This window comes from Penicillium lagena (assembly GCF_028827675.1).
Source record: "Penicillium lagena strain IBT 129212 chromosome Unknown utg000001l_segment0_segment0, whole genome shotgun sequence".
NCBI classification, from domain to species: domain Eukaryota; kingdom Fungi; phylum Ascomycota; class Eurotiomycetes; order Eurotiales; family Aspergillaceae; genus Penicillium; species Penicillium lagena.
Genome location: NW_026623222.1, coordinates 987,986 through 1,001,268, shown reverse-complemented (window position 1 = coordinate 1,001,268; position 13,283 = coordinate 987,986). Strand labels below are relative to the sequence as shown.

The window sequence follows — 13,283 nt, the reverse complement described above, 5'->3', positions numbered from 1 at the left end:
CATTTTTTAGCTACGCGAATATCGATCGACTATAGTTGTGGTTTTTACGTTGGACTTAGTTGTTCTAGCGGCCTTCTAGAACGATCAGCCACAGTATGTACCTGCAGCTACGTCACACGCTGAACACCGACAACCGGAAATCCCAGACGTCGAACCCGAAAACTGACAAGGAACCCGGCGCCGGCCCCACTGCGACCCAGCAAAGACTTGACCGAATCTCCGAGAAGCTTTGTGCCGAATGGATCCGCTTACCAATTCTTCAAGAGTTTTCTACGCCAGGGCGGCTGGTGTGGGACCCTGGGTGATATATAATGGCGCCGGCACCTACGGGGGATTGAAAATTGAAGACGGTGGAATATCTCTACTCAGTACACACATTCACCATGGCGGAGACAAACTACAAGTTCGAGGGATGGATGGGTCTTGATCCCAGTTCCGCCGACGGCAACATGGTCTGGCAGGAGTTCCAGCCCAAAGAGTGGGAGGGTGAGTTCTTCGTTTTGTTCTTTGTTTGGAATGTTTTTTGGTGTTCAGTAACTGACCCATCCGGACAGAAACCGATATTGATATCAAGGTCTCACACTGCGGTATCTGTGGCTCGGACCTGCACACCCTCCGCAGCGGCTGGGTCAGTCTCTATTTATGTCCAACATGATCATTACCAGACTAACCCTATTCCCAGAGACCCACCCTGTACCCCTGCTGCGTCGGCCACGAAATCGTCGGCACAGTAGTGCGCGTCGGCTCGAAGGCAGTGGGTGATATCAAGATCGGCGACCGGGTCGGCGTCGGCGCGCAGAGCGACTCGTGCGTCAACCGCCAAGGCGACTGCGAAGAGTGCGCCTCAGGACTGGAGCAGTACTGCTCTAAGAAGTTCGTCGGCACGTACAACAGCACACATTACAACGGCGACAAGTCGTACGGTGGGTATGCGCTGTACAACCGTGTCCCGTCGCATTTCGCTATCAAGATCCCGGACGCGATTTCCTCTGCGGATGCGGCGCCGATGCTGTGCGGTGGTGTGACACTTTACAGCCCGCTCAAGCATAATGGTTGCGGGCCCGGTAAGCGCGTGGGCATTATTGGTGTTGGTGGACTGGGACACTTTGGTGTTCTGTTCGCTAAGGCGATGGGTGCCGACAAGGTGGTTGCTATCTCGCGCAAGGAGAGCAAGCGCGAGGATTCGTTGAAGATGGGCGCTGATCTGTACATTGCTACCGATGATGAGCCGGACTGGGCGAGCAAACACTCGCGCTCGTTGGATCTGATCGTCTGCACCGTCTCGTCTACCAAGGTAAGACACACACTTTCTACTCACCCATTTTGTTCAGAAAACAAAACTGACTTCAAACCAGATGCCCATGACCGACTACCTGGGTCTGCTGCGCACCAACGGTAGCTTGGTGCAGGTCGGTCTGCCGGAGGACGGCACTCTGTATGCCCCCGTGCGCAACCTGATGCGCCGCCTCAAGGTCGAGAGCTCTCTGGTTGGTAGCCCGGACGAGATCCGCGAGATGTTCCAGCTGGTCGCTGAGACGGGCATCCGGCCCTGGGTAGAGGAGATCCCGATGAAGGATGCCAACAAGGGCGTTGTGGATATGTGGGCAGGCAACGCGCGCTACCGCTATGTGTTGGTCAATGAGGAGTAGACACTGTACAGTAAAACTTTTATAGACTATAGATGATGAAACTGCGATGATCTCTGAGATTGAATAATTGATGGTGCCTACCCTGGGTTTATAGAGGTCTTTAGCTTTTACCCAAGCCTATTTTAGCAGGGACTTTGAGGTTCTCTATGGAGCTCAGGTTCAAGCTCATGGTACTTGCTGTATGATATTATGGGTAATATACGGGATCGACCATGGAGCGGATCGCTTTCAAGAACATGGAGGAAGTCCCCTTAATTTCCCCTTATTCGAAAGCGCTGGACGGGCCACGAAGCCTATTCAAGGCGGTCTATACTGTCGGTGCAGACCTAATTTGCCAACTGATGCAGTATAGCCTCCCCCGATCTTAAGCCATTGAGGCGCAGCCGACGCCACGAAGACCACCTCACTCACGTGAGCGAAGGCCACACAACAGTGAACCGCATTCAACTTTCAGGGGCATGCACTAGCAATTTTACAGCCTGGGTTAGCATTTCTTCGGCGAAAGAAAGCGACCAGAAGAACATCACCCCTTGTCAAGGCGGCAGTTCAATTCCCGTTATATCTGCCTAAGTGGAACCATCAACAAGATCTTTTCTGTTCCATTACTATTTCTACTTTGAATCCGGCACTTCTATTCACTGTCCGCATTTAGATCAGGAGAATGTGTGGTTTTTTCTCCCGCAAAGACGACCCCAACACGCCGCATCGAGATATTGTGGGTTCGTCGGCGGATCTCACGATGTCCCCGACAGCTTGCGAAGAGACTATGTCACAGGAAAAAAAGCTGGAGACCAAGATATTTTCCCTTTATCGCTCGATCTGGTTTGGCATCTACCGAGTCCATGACAGGCACGGCCCGACTCATGTGAATCGTCTAGCAGAGCTCTTCGCCGGCGCAGGAATGTCTTCATTTGGTAATAAGCCCGAAGAGAAACTCGACGACCACCACGGCAATACCAGATACAAACTGGGGGATCTTCGCGTTCTCCAGCCTCTGCACAAAGCCCTGACCAATGCTGGGCCTGGGAGCTTAAAGTTGTTCGATGGATTATCAGTCGCTTCGCTGGAAACAGTGATTGAGCTCCTTCAGTGCTATGTGAATGAGATCGCTAGTGTGAATACTCTCTATCAACTACTTCGTGGGCTCCAGGTGGGGTTCCGAATGCCAACGAAGGATGACGAAAAGGCTGTTCTGGAGCAATTTGTCCCCGTGGCGGATGATTTCGCGAGACGAATTCTACATCTAGATGCGAGACTGGATGTTCTTGTTTCCGAATTGGAGGATGAGTTTTGGAATAAGTATGGGCCGGTCGATGGGCGGCATGGATGGCTTGTGCACGACGTGCTCTTTCCTCCGATAGAAACCCAAAAATTTCGGAAATCGTCAAAAATGCGATTCCGCTAGACCAAGAAACACCGTGGGCTCTTGACTATCTACTACAGTCATTTTCATTCTGTGAAGCACGCTATTTCTATCACAGATACTCTATTCCTAACCTCCATTCTAAGTTTTATCTTTAAGATAAAAGATAAGGACAAAAACATGAACGTATCATGCACGGGTACTAAAGAGAAGCGTCAGCATGTCATGGATAAAAGCTAGTCCAGCACTAAACTGCTTTTGATTTTTGACATTTTTGGTATTAGAAAAAGTACCTCACAAAAAGTGTGATGAGGCCAGGGAACTTTGTCGAAATAGGCAAGTTGCACTTTTTTCGCTCCATACACTTTTCAATAAAAGTTATAATGCGGAACGATGGAAAATTAAATGCAATAGAAAAGCAAAATGTTGACATATTATTACGATTACCTATTATATAATTTGCAAGTGAAAAGAAACCCAAACAGGAAAGCCTCCAAAATGGGACCAAGCAACTCCGATCTCCCGAACACATTGTTACCTGCATTCGGCCAGAAACAGGCGGGTCAGAGAATCAACATGCAGAGGTCTAAAATACACATGAACACCAAAATAATCAAAGAGTACAAGCGCCCCGTGGTTCTTTGACATCTTTCCCGCTCGATCCACCATCAGATCGAAACAGAAGGTAGGCAATCAAAGAGACCCCAGGTAAACACTGCTTTTGCCTGTTGGCTGGCTATTGGCTGTAAAGAATTTACAAGAGAGCCATGAAACCAGCAACGACAGCGACGAAGCCCATGGCGGGCTCGACGATGGCACCGGCACCCTTGAAGGTGGCGGGCTGGGCGGGGCTGCTGGGCTGCTCGGCCGCGGCGGACTCAGCAGGGGAAGCAGGAGCGGCAGCAGCGGGCTGGGCAGCGGCGGGCTGAGCAGCGGCAGGAGCAGCAGACTCAGCAGGAGCGGCAGCAGCGGGCTGGGCAGCGGCAGGAGCAGCAGACTCAGCAGGAGCGGCAGCAGCGGGCTGGGCAGCAGCAGCAGACTGGGCAGCAGGAGCGGCAGCAGCGGGCTGAGCAGCAGCAGCAGACTGGGCAGCGGGAGCGGCAGCAGCGGACTGAGCAGCAGCAGCAGACTGAGCGGCAGGAGCAGCAGCAGCAGGCACCGCAGACTGAGGGGTGGGCGGCACCGCGGTAGGAGCAGCAGGGGGCGCAGTAGCGTTCTGGAAGCTAACAACCTGAGTCTCGCTGTTCACGACGGTCTTGAGGAGGGTGATGGAGCTAGTCTGGGTAACCGGAATGACGGTGGTCGAGCTACCCACGACGATGGTAGACGAAGTAACTGGAATATCGTTAGCATAAAAGAAGTTCATCACGCTTGGGCTGTATAGAGCTTACCAGGGCAGCTGGTGGTCACAATAGTGATGATGGTGGAGGTCTTGTTAGGCTTCGTGGTCACCTTGGGGGTAGTCGTGGGGCACGGGGTAGTGCTTGGGGTAGTCGAGGGCTTGGTGGTAGTAGTGGGGCACGGGGTGGTGGACTTGGGCGTGGTGGTGGTCGTGGTGGGAGTGGTAGTGGGGGTCTTGCACTCAGACATGTGTCCATCCGGGCCCATAGTCCACTTAGGAGCACCAGCAGACGCCTGGCTCACAGCAGGAGCGGCGGCGGCAGCAGAGCTAGCCTCACCACGCTGTTGCATGACACCGGCGAAGGCCGGGGCGGCAAGCCCCAGAAGAGTAACGAAGCGGACCATTTTGGAAGAGATAACTTTTCACTGGAAAGAAAATCCGAATAATAAGCAAGGCAAAGGTAGAAACGAGTGTAAGGTGAGGAAGAGTAACGGGGAAAAGAAAAAGAAAGAAGATTTGATGGACGAGCAACGTCGGTTTATATGCTCGTCCGGGGACAGTGTTCCATCATCCCAAGAGGTCACTGACGACAAAGTCAATGACGGATTGGTTGACACAGTCGTGTCGAATGATACCTGAATGGGGAGATCAGCTCATTGGGCCGTCTCGAACAGCAATGGGCAGACCTGTCCCACAAAGCTCCATCTACGGCTGAAAGCAGGAACTGCGAGGGCTGAACCGTGGATGGTGGAGGCACCGATGGAGGGTAACTGAGTGAAATCTCTGCGCAATGATACTTGGGTATGGCGTACCAGGATGCAAACGTGACATTCAGCAGTTCAGCAGCCCACCCAAGCTCCACAGATCAACCCAATGCGGAAAGACCTGGGATAGGAGCTTGGGCCTTTCGATGCTGGAGCTGGTGGGGGAATTGGCCTGATTGGAGATCATGCAGTGCCAAAAATGGCCACTCTGCTTTTGATTTCGTTAAAACCTCTTCGAGTCAGGATCCAGTAAACTCCAAGGGTGGCGAAGATATTAGCTCGAATGGGAACACGAGCCACGGTGTCAGCTTGCCCACACTGGCAGGGTCCGGCCGGATGCAGTCATTTTCAGGACCTTTGTCGATGGTCTCACAGGGCACTAGTGTGTGCCCAAGACCAGATTCCCATTTGAGTCGTAGAAATGCTGCCGGCACCAAGCCACAAGACGAGAGTGCAACTCTCCTGCGCAAATAGTGTCAAGACATCCCAAAATTGAGGGCGCTAATCGGAGGGATCCCCTGATTCCTGGAATGTGGGAGACAGCATGGCCCTGCGCACTTAGTGCTCCCATTGGCGGGTAACAACCGAAGAATGTGAACACCACGCCAACTCCCACCCGGATCGGCCATTGTACGATATTGGACAGGTGGCTCCCAATTTGGCTAGAGGTACGACCATCACACACTGTAGTAGCAGCGAGTTGGCCAGCAAATCACCAATTGCAGTCAATGACGACGATATTATCCATTTGCGCTGAGAGTGACCCATCCCCCACGGACAAAAGAGGAACAGGGCTCAAGACACGATGAATCCGGAAAACTTGATCCAATCTTAGAAGCACAGTGCTGGAACTGCCCCGTCACTGACGGGGGCACCTTAGGACCAGCCACTAGCACAGCAAGTGGGAAGTCGTGTTGTCATCCAAGGCCCCAGGGGAGTGCGAGGCAGGAACATCAGACAACCATTTCCGCAAGCGGCAGGGAGAGTCAGGGAGCAAGATGTCCCGTTTTTTCATACCTGCAAGAAGTTAACTTGTCAGGCCACAGTCAGGCCATTTATTAATGCCGTTTTCGGAGATAGCATATCACGTGATTAGGGTAAACGCGACCGCGGCGCGTCGATTTGTCCATTCACGCGACTGGCCGAGATGATGCCCTGATCGATCAACACAACTCCTTCGTATACTGTTTGCGCGCCCACCATGCCTCACTCTGTATCGCCGCCTGGTCAGGATGATGAGGTCATGCCAGATGCTCCTGCTGCGACCGAGATTGACACTGGTGTCAAACTAGAGGACATGTTCAACGATGACGACGAGGACGAGGAGTTCCCAGCGTCTAGTGCACCAGATACAAAGATGGAGTCGCCACCATCGGAGGAGTGAGCAACAGGATAGCCAATATGTGCAGCAACTCGTCCACTGACCTGCCACTTTGTCCAGGGCCCCTGCCCCCGCGCCGTCCGCTGTCGACACCGATATCATGCTTGCCTTTTATCAGCGATTGTTCCCATTTCGATACCTCTTCCAGTGGCTGAACCACGGCATTGTACCCACTCGAGACTTTGGGAATCGTGAATTCGCCCTCACGCTGCAGAATGATGCCTATCTTCGATACCAATCGTACCCCACCGCCGACCTGTGAGAAATATCCGCGCCAAACTCCCTGGGAAATCGCGAGCTGACAGCCTCATACACAGGTTTCGTAAGGATATCCTCAAGATGAACCCCTCCCGATTTGAGATCGGACCTGTCTACAGCACCAACCCGCGAGATCGCAAAACACTTCGAGGCGGTCAAATGAAGCCAGTCTCCAAAGAGCTGGTATTCGATATCGATTTGACGGATTACGATGATATCCGGTCCTGCTGCTCGAAAGCCAATATCTGTGCGAAATGCTGGGCGTTCGTAACCATGTCAATCAAGGTGATCGACGGCGCTCTGCGCGACGACTTTGGCTTCGAGCATATTCTCTGGGTCTACTCGGGTCGACGTGGTGCTCACGCCTGGGTCTGTGACCCGCGTGCTCGCAACCTGTCAGATGAGCGACGAAGAGCCATCGCTGGCTACCTTGAAATCGTGCGGGGAGGATCATCAAGCGGCAAGCGCGTGAACGTCAAACGACCACTACACCCGCACATTCTGCGCAGCCTCGACCTTCTCAAAAATAACTTTGCCCAGACCACATTGAGGGACCAGGACAGCTTTCTCAGCGAGGAGCAGGCAGAACGCCTGCTGGCATTGCTTCCGGATAAGACGCTGAACGATTCGCTGCGCAGGAAGTGGGAGTCCTCTCCTGACCGTCCCAGCACCAGCAAATGGGCGGATATTGACGCTCTGGCCAAAACCGGAAAGAGCAGCACACTGGATCCAAAAACCCTCCGAGACGCCAAGCAGGACATCGTCCTCGAATACACATACCCGCGCCTCGATGCCGAAGTCAGCAAGAAGATGATTCACTTGCTCAAAAGCCCCTTTGTGATTCACCCCGGCACTGGTCGTATTTGTGTTCCCATCGATCCTCGCAAGGCCGAAGAATTCGATCCTCTCTCCGTTCCTACGGTGATGGAGCTCCTGGCAGAGATTGATACATACGATGCGCAAAATCCGGCTAGTGTCGTAGAGGCCGATATCGTTGATGTGGAGGGTAGCACGGTGAACGGCTCGGATACCAAGGGCGGGCGCAAGGTGCAGGACTATGAGAAGACGAGTCTGAAGCCCTACATTGACTATTTCCGTTCGTTTATTGCCAACTTGCTCAAGGAAGAGCGGGCTGGGAAACGGGAGCGTGATGAGGCAGGTCCACAAATCAAACCGGATCCGATGGAATTCTGATCTGGAGTTTGAATCGAGCTATTATCAAGAATCATGACCTCATGATTATTTCGTTCATCTCGAACTGTTGTTGATCGGGCGCATTCAAGGAGTTGTTTAGGGTCTTACTCGACGGAATGTTTCTGGGCTGTTTATAAACATTAAATGGCATGGCACACTATATCTTTCAAAACTACAAATTTTATAGCGAGATGTAGCATGATTCCACCGTGATTTTCAATTATTTGGAAGAAGAATATTGGTACATGTGAGGTCGCGCGAGTTGACAGCGCTGTGGCAGACCACCTCACTGGAAGGGAGAGATAGGGAAGTTGGAGATGCAAAGATAAAGAATCCCTGCATGTCCGTAAATTCAAGTCAAGAAGATAGGACGGGAGGTTATAGAAGTTGGAGGGACCGAAACATTCCCAGCGCTTTACGCACCAAGGAAGTTCTTAACATCTAGAAAGTAGGGCCATGTTAGCAACTGCTTCACTTCAATCGAACATTCCAGGAATACATACTCTCCAACCACCGCATGTACTCCTTTTGCTCCTTGACGGTGATGTAGTCGGGAATCATGTTGGCCAACTCAGCATTGATACCGCGCTCTTCCAGGAAGCGCTCAAAGTTGGCCTGCAGGGCCTCATCGAGGTTCTCGAAAGGAGGGCCGGCGTACAGGCTCTGGCGGGCCCAGTCCTTCTCCGCGGTCTGGGCGTTGGCGAGATCGGCGTTCTGGAAGTAAGAGACCTCTTCGATCTGGAAGACACCATCCTGGACCAGGGTCTGGATCAACAGAGAACCACCGTTGGGCTTCTCGACGGAGACGTTCACGCGGGCAGGGAAGCCGGGCTCTGCCAGGTCAGCCCACTCGCGGTCAGCCGGCGAGACGCTGTCCTCGGGGTGCTGGGCAACGGGGCTCTGGCCTCCGCGCTGGTTGGCGGCCTGGTGGCCCTGGAAATCCATCTCATCGCCCAGGCCGGTGTCATCGAAGTCCTCCTGCTCGCTCAGGTTCTGGATATCGGCGACGGTGAAGGTGACACGAATCCTAACAATAGCAGTGCATTAGCATCCATTGACCGGTTCAACTGGAATCAGGGGAAGCATACTTCTCGTTGCCGAAAGACTTAGAGAGGGCCACCTCCTGCTCTCCGGCAACATCCTTGACCGTCCAGTTTCCAGTCTGCAGAACATAATCGACATTCTGCGCCTGATCCTGCAGGTCCTCCAGACCAGACTCGTTCTCGTGCGTCAATTCGTTATCAAGCTTGGCGATAAGCTCGGCATCCCCTATGACAGATCCCAGGCATCAGTATGTTTTTGAGGAGTTTTTTTCTATAGCTGCTAGAAATTCAATCCGGCCCAGTAACTTGAAGAAAAAGTTCTGTAGCCGCCAATAACATTCGCAACACGTCGTTACTTCACTTACCCTCAGCAGGAGATTGTCTGGCAATTGCAGAGGTGGAGAAAGCAGCATAGGCAGGCTTGATCGCCTTCGATGGCTGGTACAGGGTGGGTTTAGGGAGGACGGACACTGGGCGGAGAGCCGCGCGCGATAGGCCGAGCGAGCGCGACAAGGTGCGTGGAACAGAACGCGAGATGGTGCGGAGAGACAACATTGTGAAGCGTTGATGGATAGGAAAGTTCGGGGTTGAGAGAGTGACGGAAGGAGTCTCGACAGCAGCAGAAAAGAGTCTTGACACTGAATGATGTCACATGACCACCCAAACAGAAACTATACACAGCAGCTACAGGGTAATACGATATATGCTTTCATAGCAGTGAATATGGATTAGAATAGTCGACAATGACTTCAATGCACCATGCGCCTTGCTGTCCACAACAGATGAATCATGACATGCCCTTGGGAGGAAAGCTTGACGTCTGTTTTCCTCCGTCTTTCGTAAATCGAACAAACTTCAGCGTGCTCAAACCGGACCAGTCTCCATTCCATGATTTAAGGGCTGCGAGCACATCTCCGTTGCCCAGGTCTGGCATCCAGAACCCGGTCCGGAATTCCCCTTCCTCCGTATCCGTCCGCAGCTTGAGCGTCTCCTCCCGCTTGCTGGGCGGCCGCCCTTTGCGCCGTTCTTGTTGGAGTTGCTCGATCTCGTCGGCATCCCGGTTGATGTATCTGCCATTTCTTTTGTTAGACAAAACTTGCCGGAGTGTAATGGCGGCTAGACATACTGGACTATCAATTCAGCCATTTCTTGGTCTGAGAGCGGCTTTTCTGTATCTTGCACCGCATCGTAAAGGTGTCCGATCCTCTCCACTAGGCAAAAATTAGTACATATTCGTTGGAATGTGTGCCCGATGGCTCTCACTGTACGGCTGTCTGCCCTTGAGGGTGGTTTTGGCGTGGCGGGACAGTCGATCGTCTCGAGCACCCGCCCGTCTTAGTCGTTGAGCATCGCGACTGTTTTCATTCAGCGAGTCGACTTTACCCCTCTTCTTGGAGATCTTCTTGTGCACTTTCTGCAATGTTTTAGCCATGGTGAGGGTGGGGATTTGGAATGCAGACTGTCCAGGGTGCGGCTTGGACATTTTTTTCGGTTACGCCTGCAGAAATGGGCGGTCAGTGGCAGGCAGTCACCGCCCATCGTTCCATCGCGTCTGGCGCGTCGAGGACCATGAAACAAACATTCCAGTGACGCTGGGCCATGGAGGTATTTACTTGGTAGCTTTTCTCTGTTTTGCGTCTTCTTGTGTTCTCTATTACCACCGGCCGTGTTTCCCCCCACCCTCCCCCCGTTCGCATGTTATCGTTTGTCGAGTAAACAAGAGGTTCCCCACCTGTGCCTCGACCGGTGCCCGCCATGGGTATCAAAGGTATGCTGACCCCTGTGTTCCGGGGAGGACAATGGACTACTAACGCTGAATAATAAGGACTTCACGGTCTTCTGAAATCCATTCAAAGACCATGCCATCTAAAGAAGTTCAGTGGCCAGACCCTTGGGGTCGATGCATATGGATGGCTACATCGTGGAACCGTCGCGTGTGCCGTGGACCTGGTCTTGGACAGACCAACGAGGAAGTACGATGTTCGGAGTTGTCTTAGTTGACCTTAGACGCTAACTCTATGACAGACATATTGACTTCGTGCTCAATCGCGTCCGCATGCTTCTCTACTTCGGAGTTACGCCATATCTTGTGTTCGATGGAGACAACCTGCCCAGCAAATCGGGCACTGAAGAAGATCGTCATCGGCGGCGGCAAGAGAGCAAGGCTCTGGGCCTCGAGCTGCAGCGCAAGGGCAGGATGCCGGAAGCCTACCAAGAATTCCAAAAGGCCGTCGATGTGACGCCGTACATGGCCCGTCAATTGATCGAAGAGCTGAAGAAGATGGACGTCCAGTACGTGGTTGCGCCGTACGAGGCAGATGCCCAGCTGGTATATCTTGAACAGCAGGGGACCATCCATGGAATCATTTCCGAGGATTCGGACTTGCTCGTGTTTGGGGCGAAGAGACTGCTGTCTAAACTGGACCAGCATGGTGACTGTATTGAGATCAACCGAGCCGAATTCACTGCGTGCCGGGAGGTCAGCTTGGTTGGATGGACCGATGCCAATTTCCGTCATATGTGCATCCTCAGCGGGTGTGACTATTTGGCGAATATTCCCAAGATGGGACTGAAGACCGCCTACCGCATCATTCGCAAACATAAGACTGTTGAGCGAGCGCTCCGCATGCTTCAGTTCGAGGGCAATTATCAAGTTCCTCGCGACTATCTCGCCAACTTCAAGCAGGCGGAATTGACCTTCCTCTACCAACGAGTCTTCTGCCCCAAAGCGAGAAAACTGGTGACTTTGTCTCCTCCAGATGATGATGTCAATTTGGACGAGCTCCCATTCATTGGAGGCGATGTGGCTCCAGAGATCGCCGCCGGGGTCGCTTGTGGTGACCTGGACCCGACCACCAAGTGGTTGATTGACGTGAAGCCGGTAGTTGCAGGTAAATTGCCCTTGGGCGTTCAACGCCGCCAGACCTTGGGGTCGGAGCTGAAGCCAAACAAGCCGATCAATTCCTTCTTCACCCCGAAGCGAACGCCTCTAGCCGAGCTGGATCCGAACAGCTTGACTCCGTCGCCGAGCCAGCAGCGACTCCTGGAGCGCAATGCGAACAGCTCCTGGCAGGCCAACTCAGCGCCCTTACGCTCCAGTAGCGTGAGTCGGTCTGGTCCGCTTCGGGCGTTCTCAAACAACCAAGGTCTCAGCCCCATGGTGCGGAGCGCTGAGAGACCTTCGTTTCTGGCCCAGGCCGCACGAGCTTCTACCCTACAATCGACTAAGCGGCAGCGACTCTGTTCTGATGCCGATGACGATTCGCTACCTGCGCGTCCCAATTTACGCAGTCGTTTCTTCGAACAGAGCCCGGGCCAATCCAGTCCCAGCGGACAAAAAGTGTCACGAACCAAGAAACAGCGCCAGTCGACGATGGATGTCTTTTCTGATGAGGTGGCTGAGGACATCTTTGCTGGCATTCCCGACCCTACTGAAGAAAACGAGCCCGTGGATGCTCGAGATGGGAACAAGTTCGAGGTCTCTGAGACGAACGATCAAACAGCAGAACCTCCTGCGACTGAGCCCGTCGATGGGGATGCACCAGTGGCCGATCAGGCGAAGGATGCGGAGACGGTGTCGAGTGACGTGGACCCGAATTCCAACTTCAACCGCGCTCTCACGCACCATGTGGCGCGACAAAATGCGACCATCCTGTCCAAGTACACCTTCCAGTCGGAGCCACAGCCATCCTTACCTGTTTCTCGACCCGCTCCAACCAAGATCCCTGTGCCACAGTCGTCTCGCAGGGGACCTGTCCCGGTCACGCGCCGCCCAACGACTCAGCGGCAACGGCTGACGCCCTTGCAACGGATGGGACAGGCGGCATTGACTCGGTCGAACACCATCAATCTACCTACCAAGCTCCGTGACGTTGGTTCCGCAGAGCCTCCCAAAACATCCTCTTTCACTGCTGGCTATGGTACTCAAGGCAGTGAAGACCTCATTGTCCCGGACAGTGAGGACGACGAAACGGAGGAAGCAACACGAACCCCGGCTCCTTTGGATCTCCAACGGTTCTCATTTGTGGCGCAGTAAGCATATGCATTTAGTTTTGGTCTTGGTGCAGGGAGTAAGTATCATTGGATTCGAGATTATGGGATCATTGTTGGCGAGCCGCTCGGCCTTGGCGGCTACTATTTTTTGCGAATTTTGTTTTATTATGGTGTGGCGTTGGAAACATGAGACACGGCGGGTGTTTGGGCTCGTCGGGCAACATTTGGAACATCACGATTACTGTAGAGAATATTAGCAATAGGACGAGGCTGGAGCCATGGTCCACAGCGGGACC

The 13,283-nt window shown here is 53.2% G+C and overlaps 9 protein-coding genes across 9 annotated transcripts; 6 read left to right on the top strand and 3 right to left on the bottom strand.

Annotated features, from left to right (window-relative positions):
• Nucleotides 1-95: 95 nt before the first annotated feature.
• On the top strand, nt 96-305 carry N7510_000436 (uncharacterized protein; the record flags this gene model as incomplete). Its single annotated transcript, XM_056972366.1, has 1 exon — nt 96-305. One exon carries the CDS (start codon nt 96-98, stop codon nt 303-305), a length of 210 nt encoding a protein of 69 aa, XP_056837483.1.
• Nucleotides 306-383: 78 nt separating this feature from the next.
• Nucleotides 384-1,649, top strand: N7510_000435 (NAD(P)-dependent alcohol dehydrogenase; the record flags this gene model as incomplete). Its single annotated transcript, XM_056972365.1, has 4 exons — nt 384-486; nt 555-628; nt 683-1,294; nt 1,356-1,649. The coding sequence occupies 4 exons, from the start codon at nt 384-386 to the stop codon at nt 1,647-1,649; spliced, it is 1,083 nt and encodes a 360-aa protein (XP_056837482.1).
• A 739-nt stretch (nt 1,650-2,388) lies between these two features.
• On the top strand, nt 2,389-3,054 carry N7510_000434 (uncharacterized protein; the record flags this gene model as incomplete). Its single annotated transcript, XM_056972364.1, has 1 exon — nt 2,389-3,054. One exon carries the CDS (start codon nt 2,389-2,391, stop codon nt 3,052-3,054), a length of 666 nt encoding a protein of 221 aa, XP_056837481.1.
• Nucleotides 3,055-3,766: 712 nt separating this feature from the next.
• On the bottom strand, nt 3,767-4,758 carry cspA (putative cell surface protein; the record flags this gene model as incomplete). The annotated part of the gene is made up of 2 exons (XM_056972363.1): nt 3,767-4,347; nt 4,404-4,758. The coding sequence occupies 2 exons, from the start codon at nt 4,756-4,758 to the stop codon at nt 3,767-3,769; spliced, it is 936 nt and encodes a 311-aa protein (XP_056837480.1).
• Nucleotides 4,759-5,157: 399 nt separating this feature from the next.
• On the top strand, nt 5,158-5,592 carry N7510_000432 (uncharacterized protein; the record flags this gene model as incomplete). Its single annotated transcript, XM_056972362.1, has 1 exon — nt 5,158-5,592. One exon carries the CDS (start codon nt 5,158-5,160, stop codon nt 5,590-5,592), a length of 435 nt encoding a protein of 144 aa, XP_056837479.1.
• A 727-nt stretch (nt 5,593-6,319) lies between these two features.
• On the top strand, nt 6,320-7,951 carry N7510_000431 (DNA primase subunit PRI1; the record flags this gene model as incomplete). The annotated part of the gene is made up of 3 exons (XM_056972361.1): nt 6,320-6,498; nt 6,560-6,757; nt 6,817-7,951. 3 exons carry the CDS (start codon nt 6,320-6,322, stop codon nt 7,949-7,951), a joined length of 1,512 nt encoding a protein of 503 aa, XP_056837478.1.
• A 471-nt stretch (nt 7,952-8,422) lies between these two features.
• Nucleotides 8,423-9,549, bottom strand: N7510_000430 (MAM33 family protein; the record flags this gene model as incomplete). The annotated part of the gene is made up of 3 exons (XM_056972360.1): nt 8,423-8,978; nt 9,040-9,220; nt 9,360-9,549. The coding sequence occupies 3 exons, from the start codon at nt 9,547-9,549 to the stop codon at nt 8,423-8,425; spliced, it is 927 nt and encodes a 308-aa protein (XP_056837477.1).
• A 232-nt stretch (nt 9,550-9,781) lies between these two features.
• Nucleotides 9,782-10,477, bottom strand: N7510_000429 (translation machinery-associated protein 16; the record flags this gene model as incomplete). Its single annotated transcript, XM_056972359.1, has 3 exons — nt 9,782-10,064; nt 10,121-10,205; nt 10,258-10,477. 3 exons carry the CDS (start codon nt 10,475-10,477, stop codon nt 9,782-9,784), a joined length of 588 nt encoding a protein of 195 aa, XP_056837476.1.
• A 272-nt stretch (nt 10,478-10,749) lies between these two features.
• Nucleotides 10,750-13,030, top strand: N7510_000428 (putative exonuclease; the record flags this gene model as incomplete). Its single annotated transcript, XM_056972358.1, has 3 exons — nt 10,750-10,762; nt 10,820-10,967; nt 11,020-13,030. 3 exons carry the CDS (start codon nt 10,750-10,752, stop codon nt 13,028-13,030), a joined length of 2,172 nt encoding a protein of 723 aa, XP_056837475.1.
• Nucleotides 13,031-13,283: the final 253 nt, after the last annotated feature.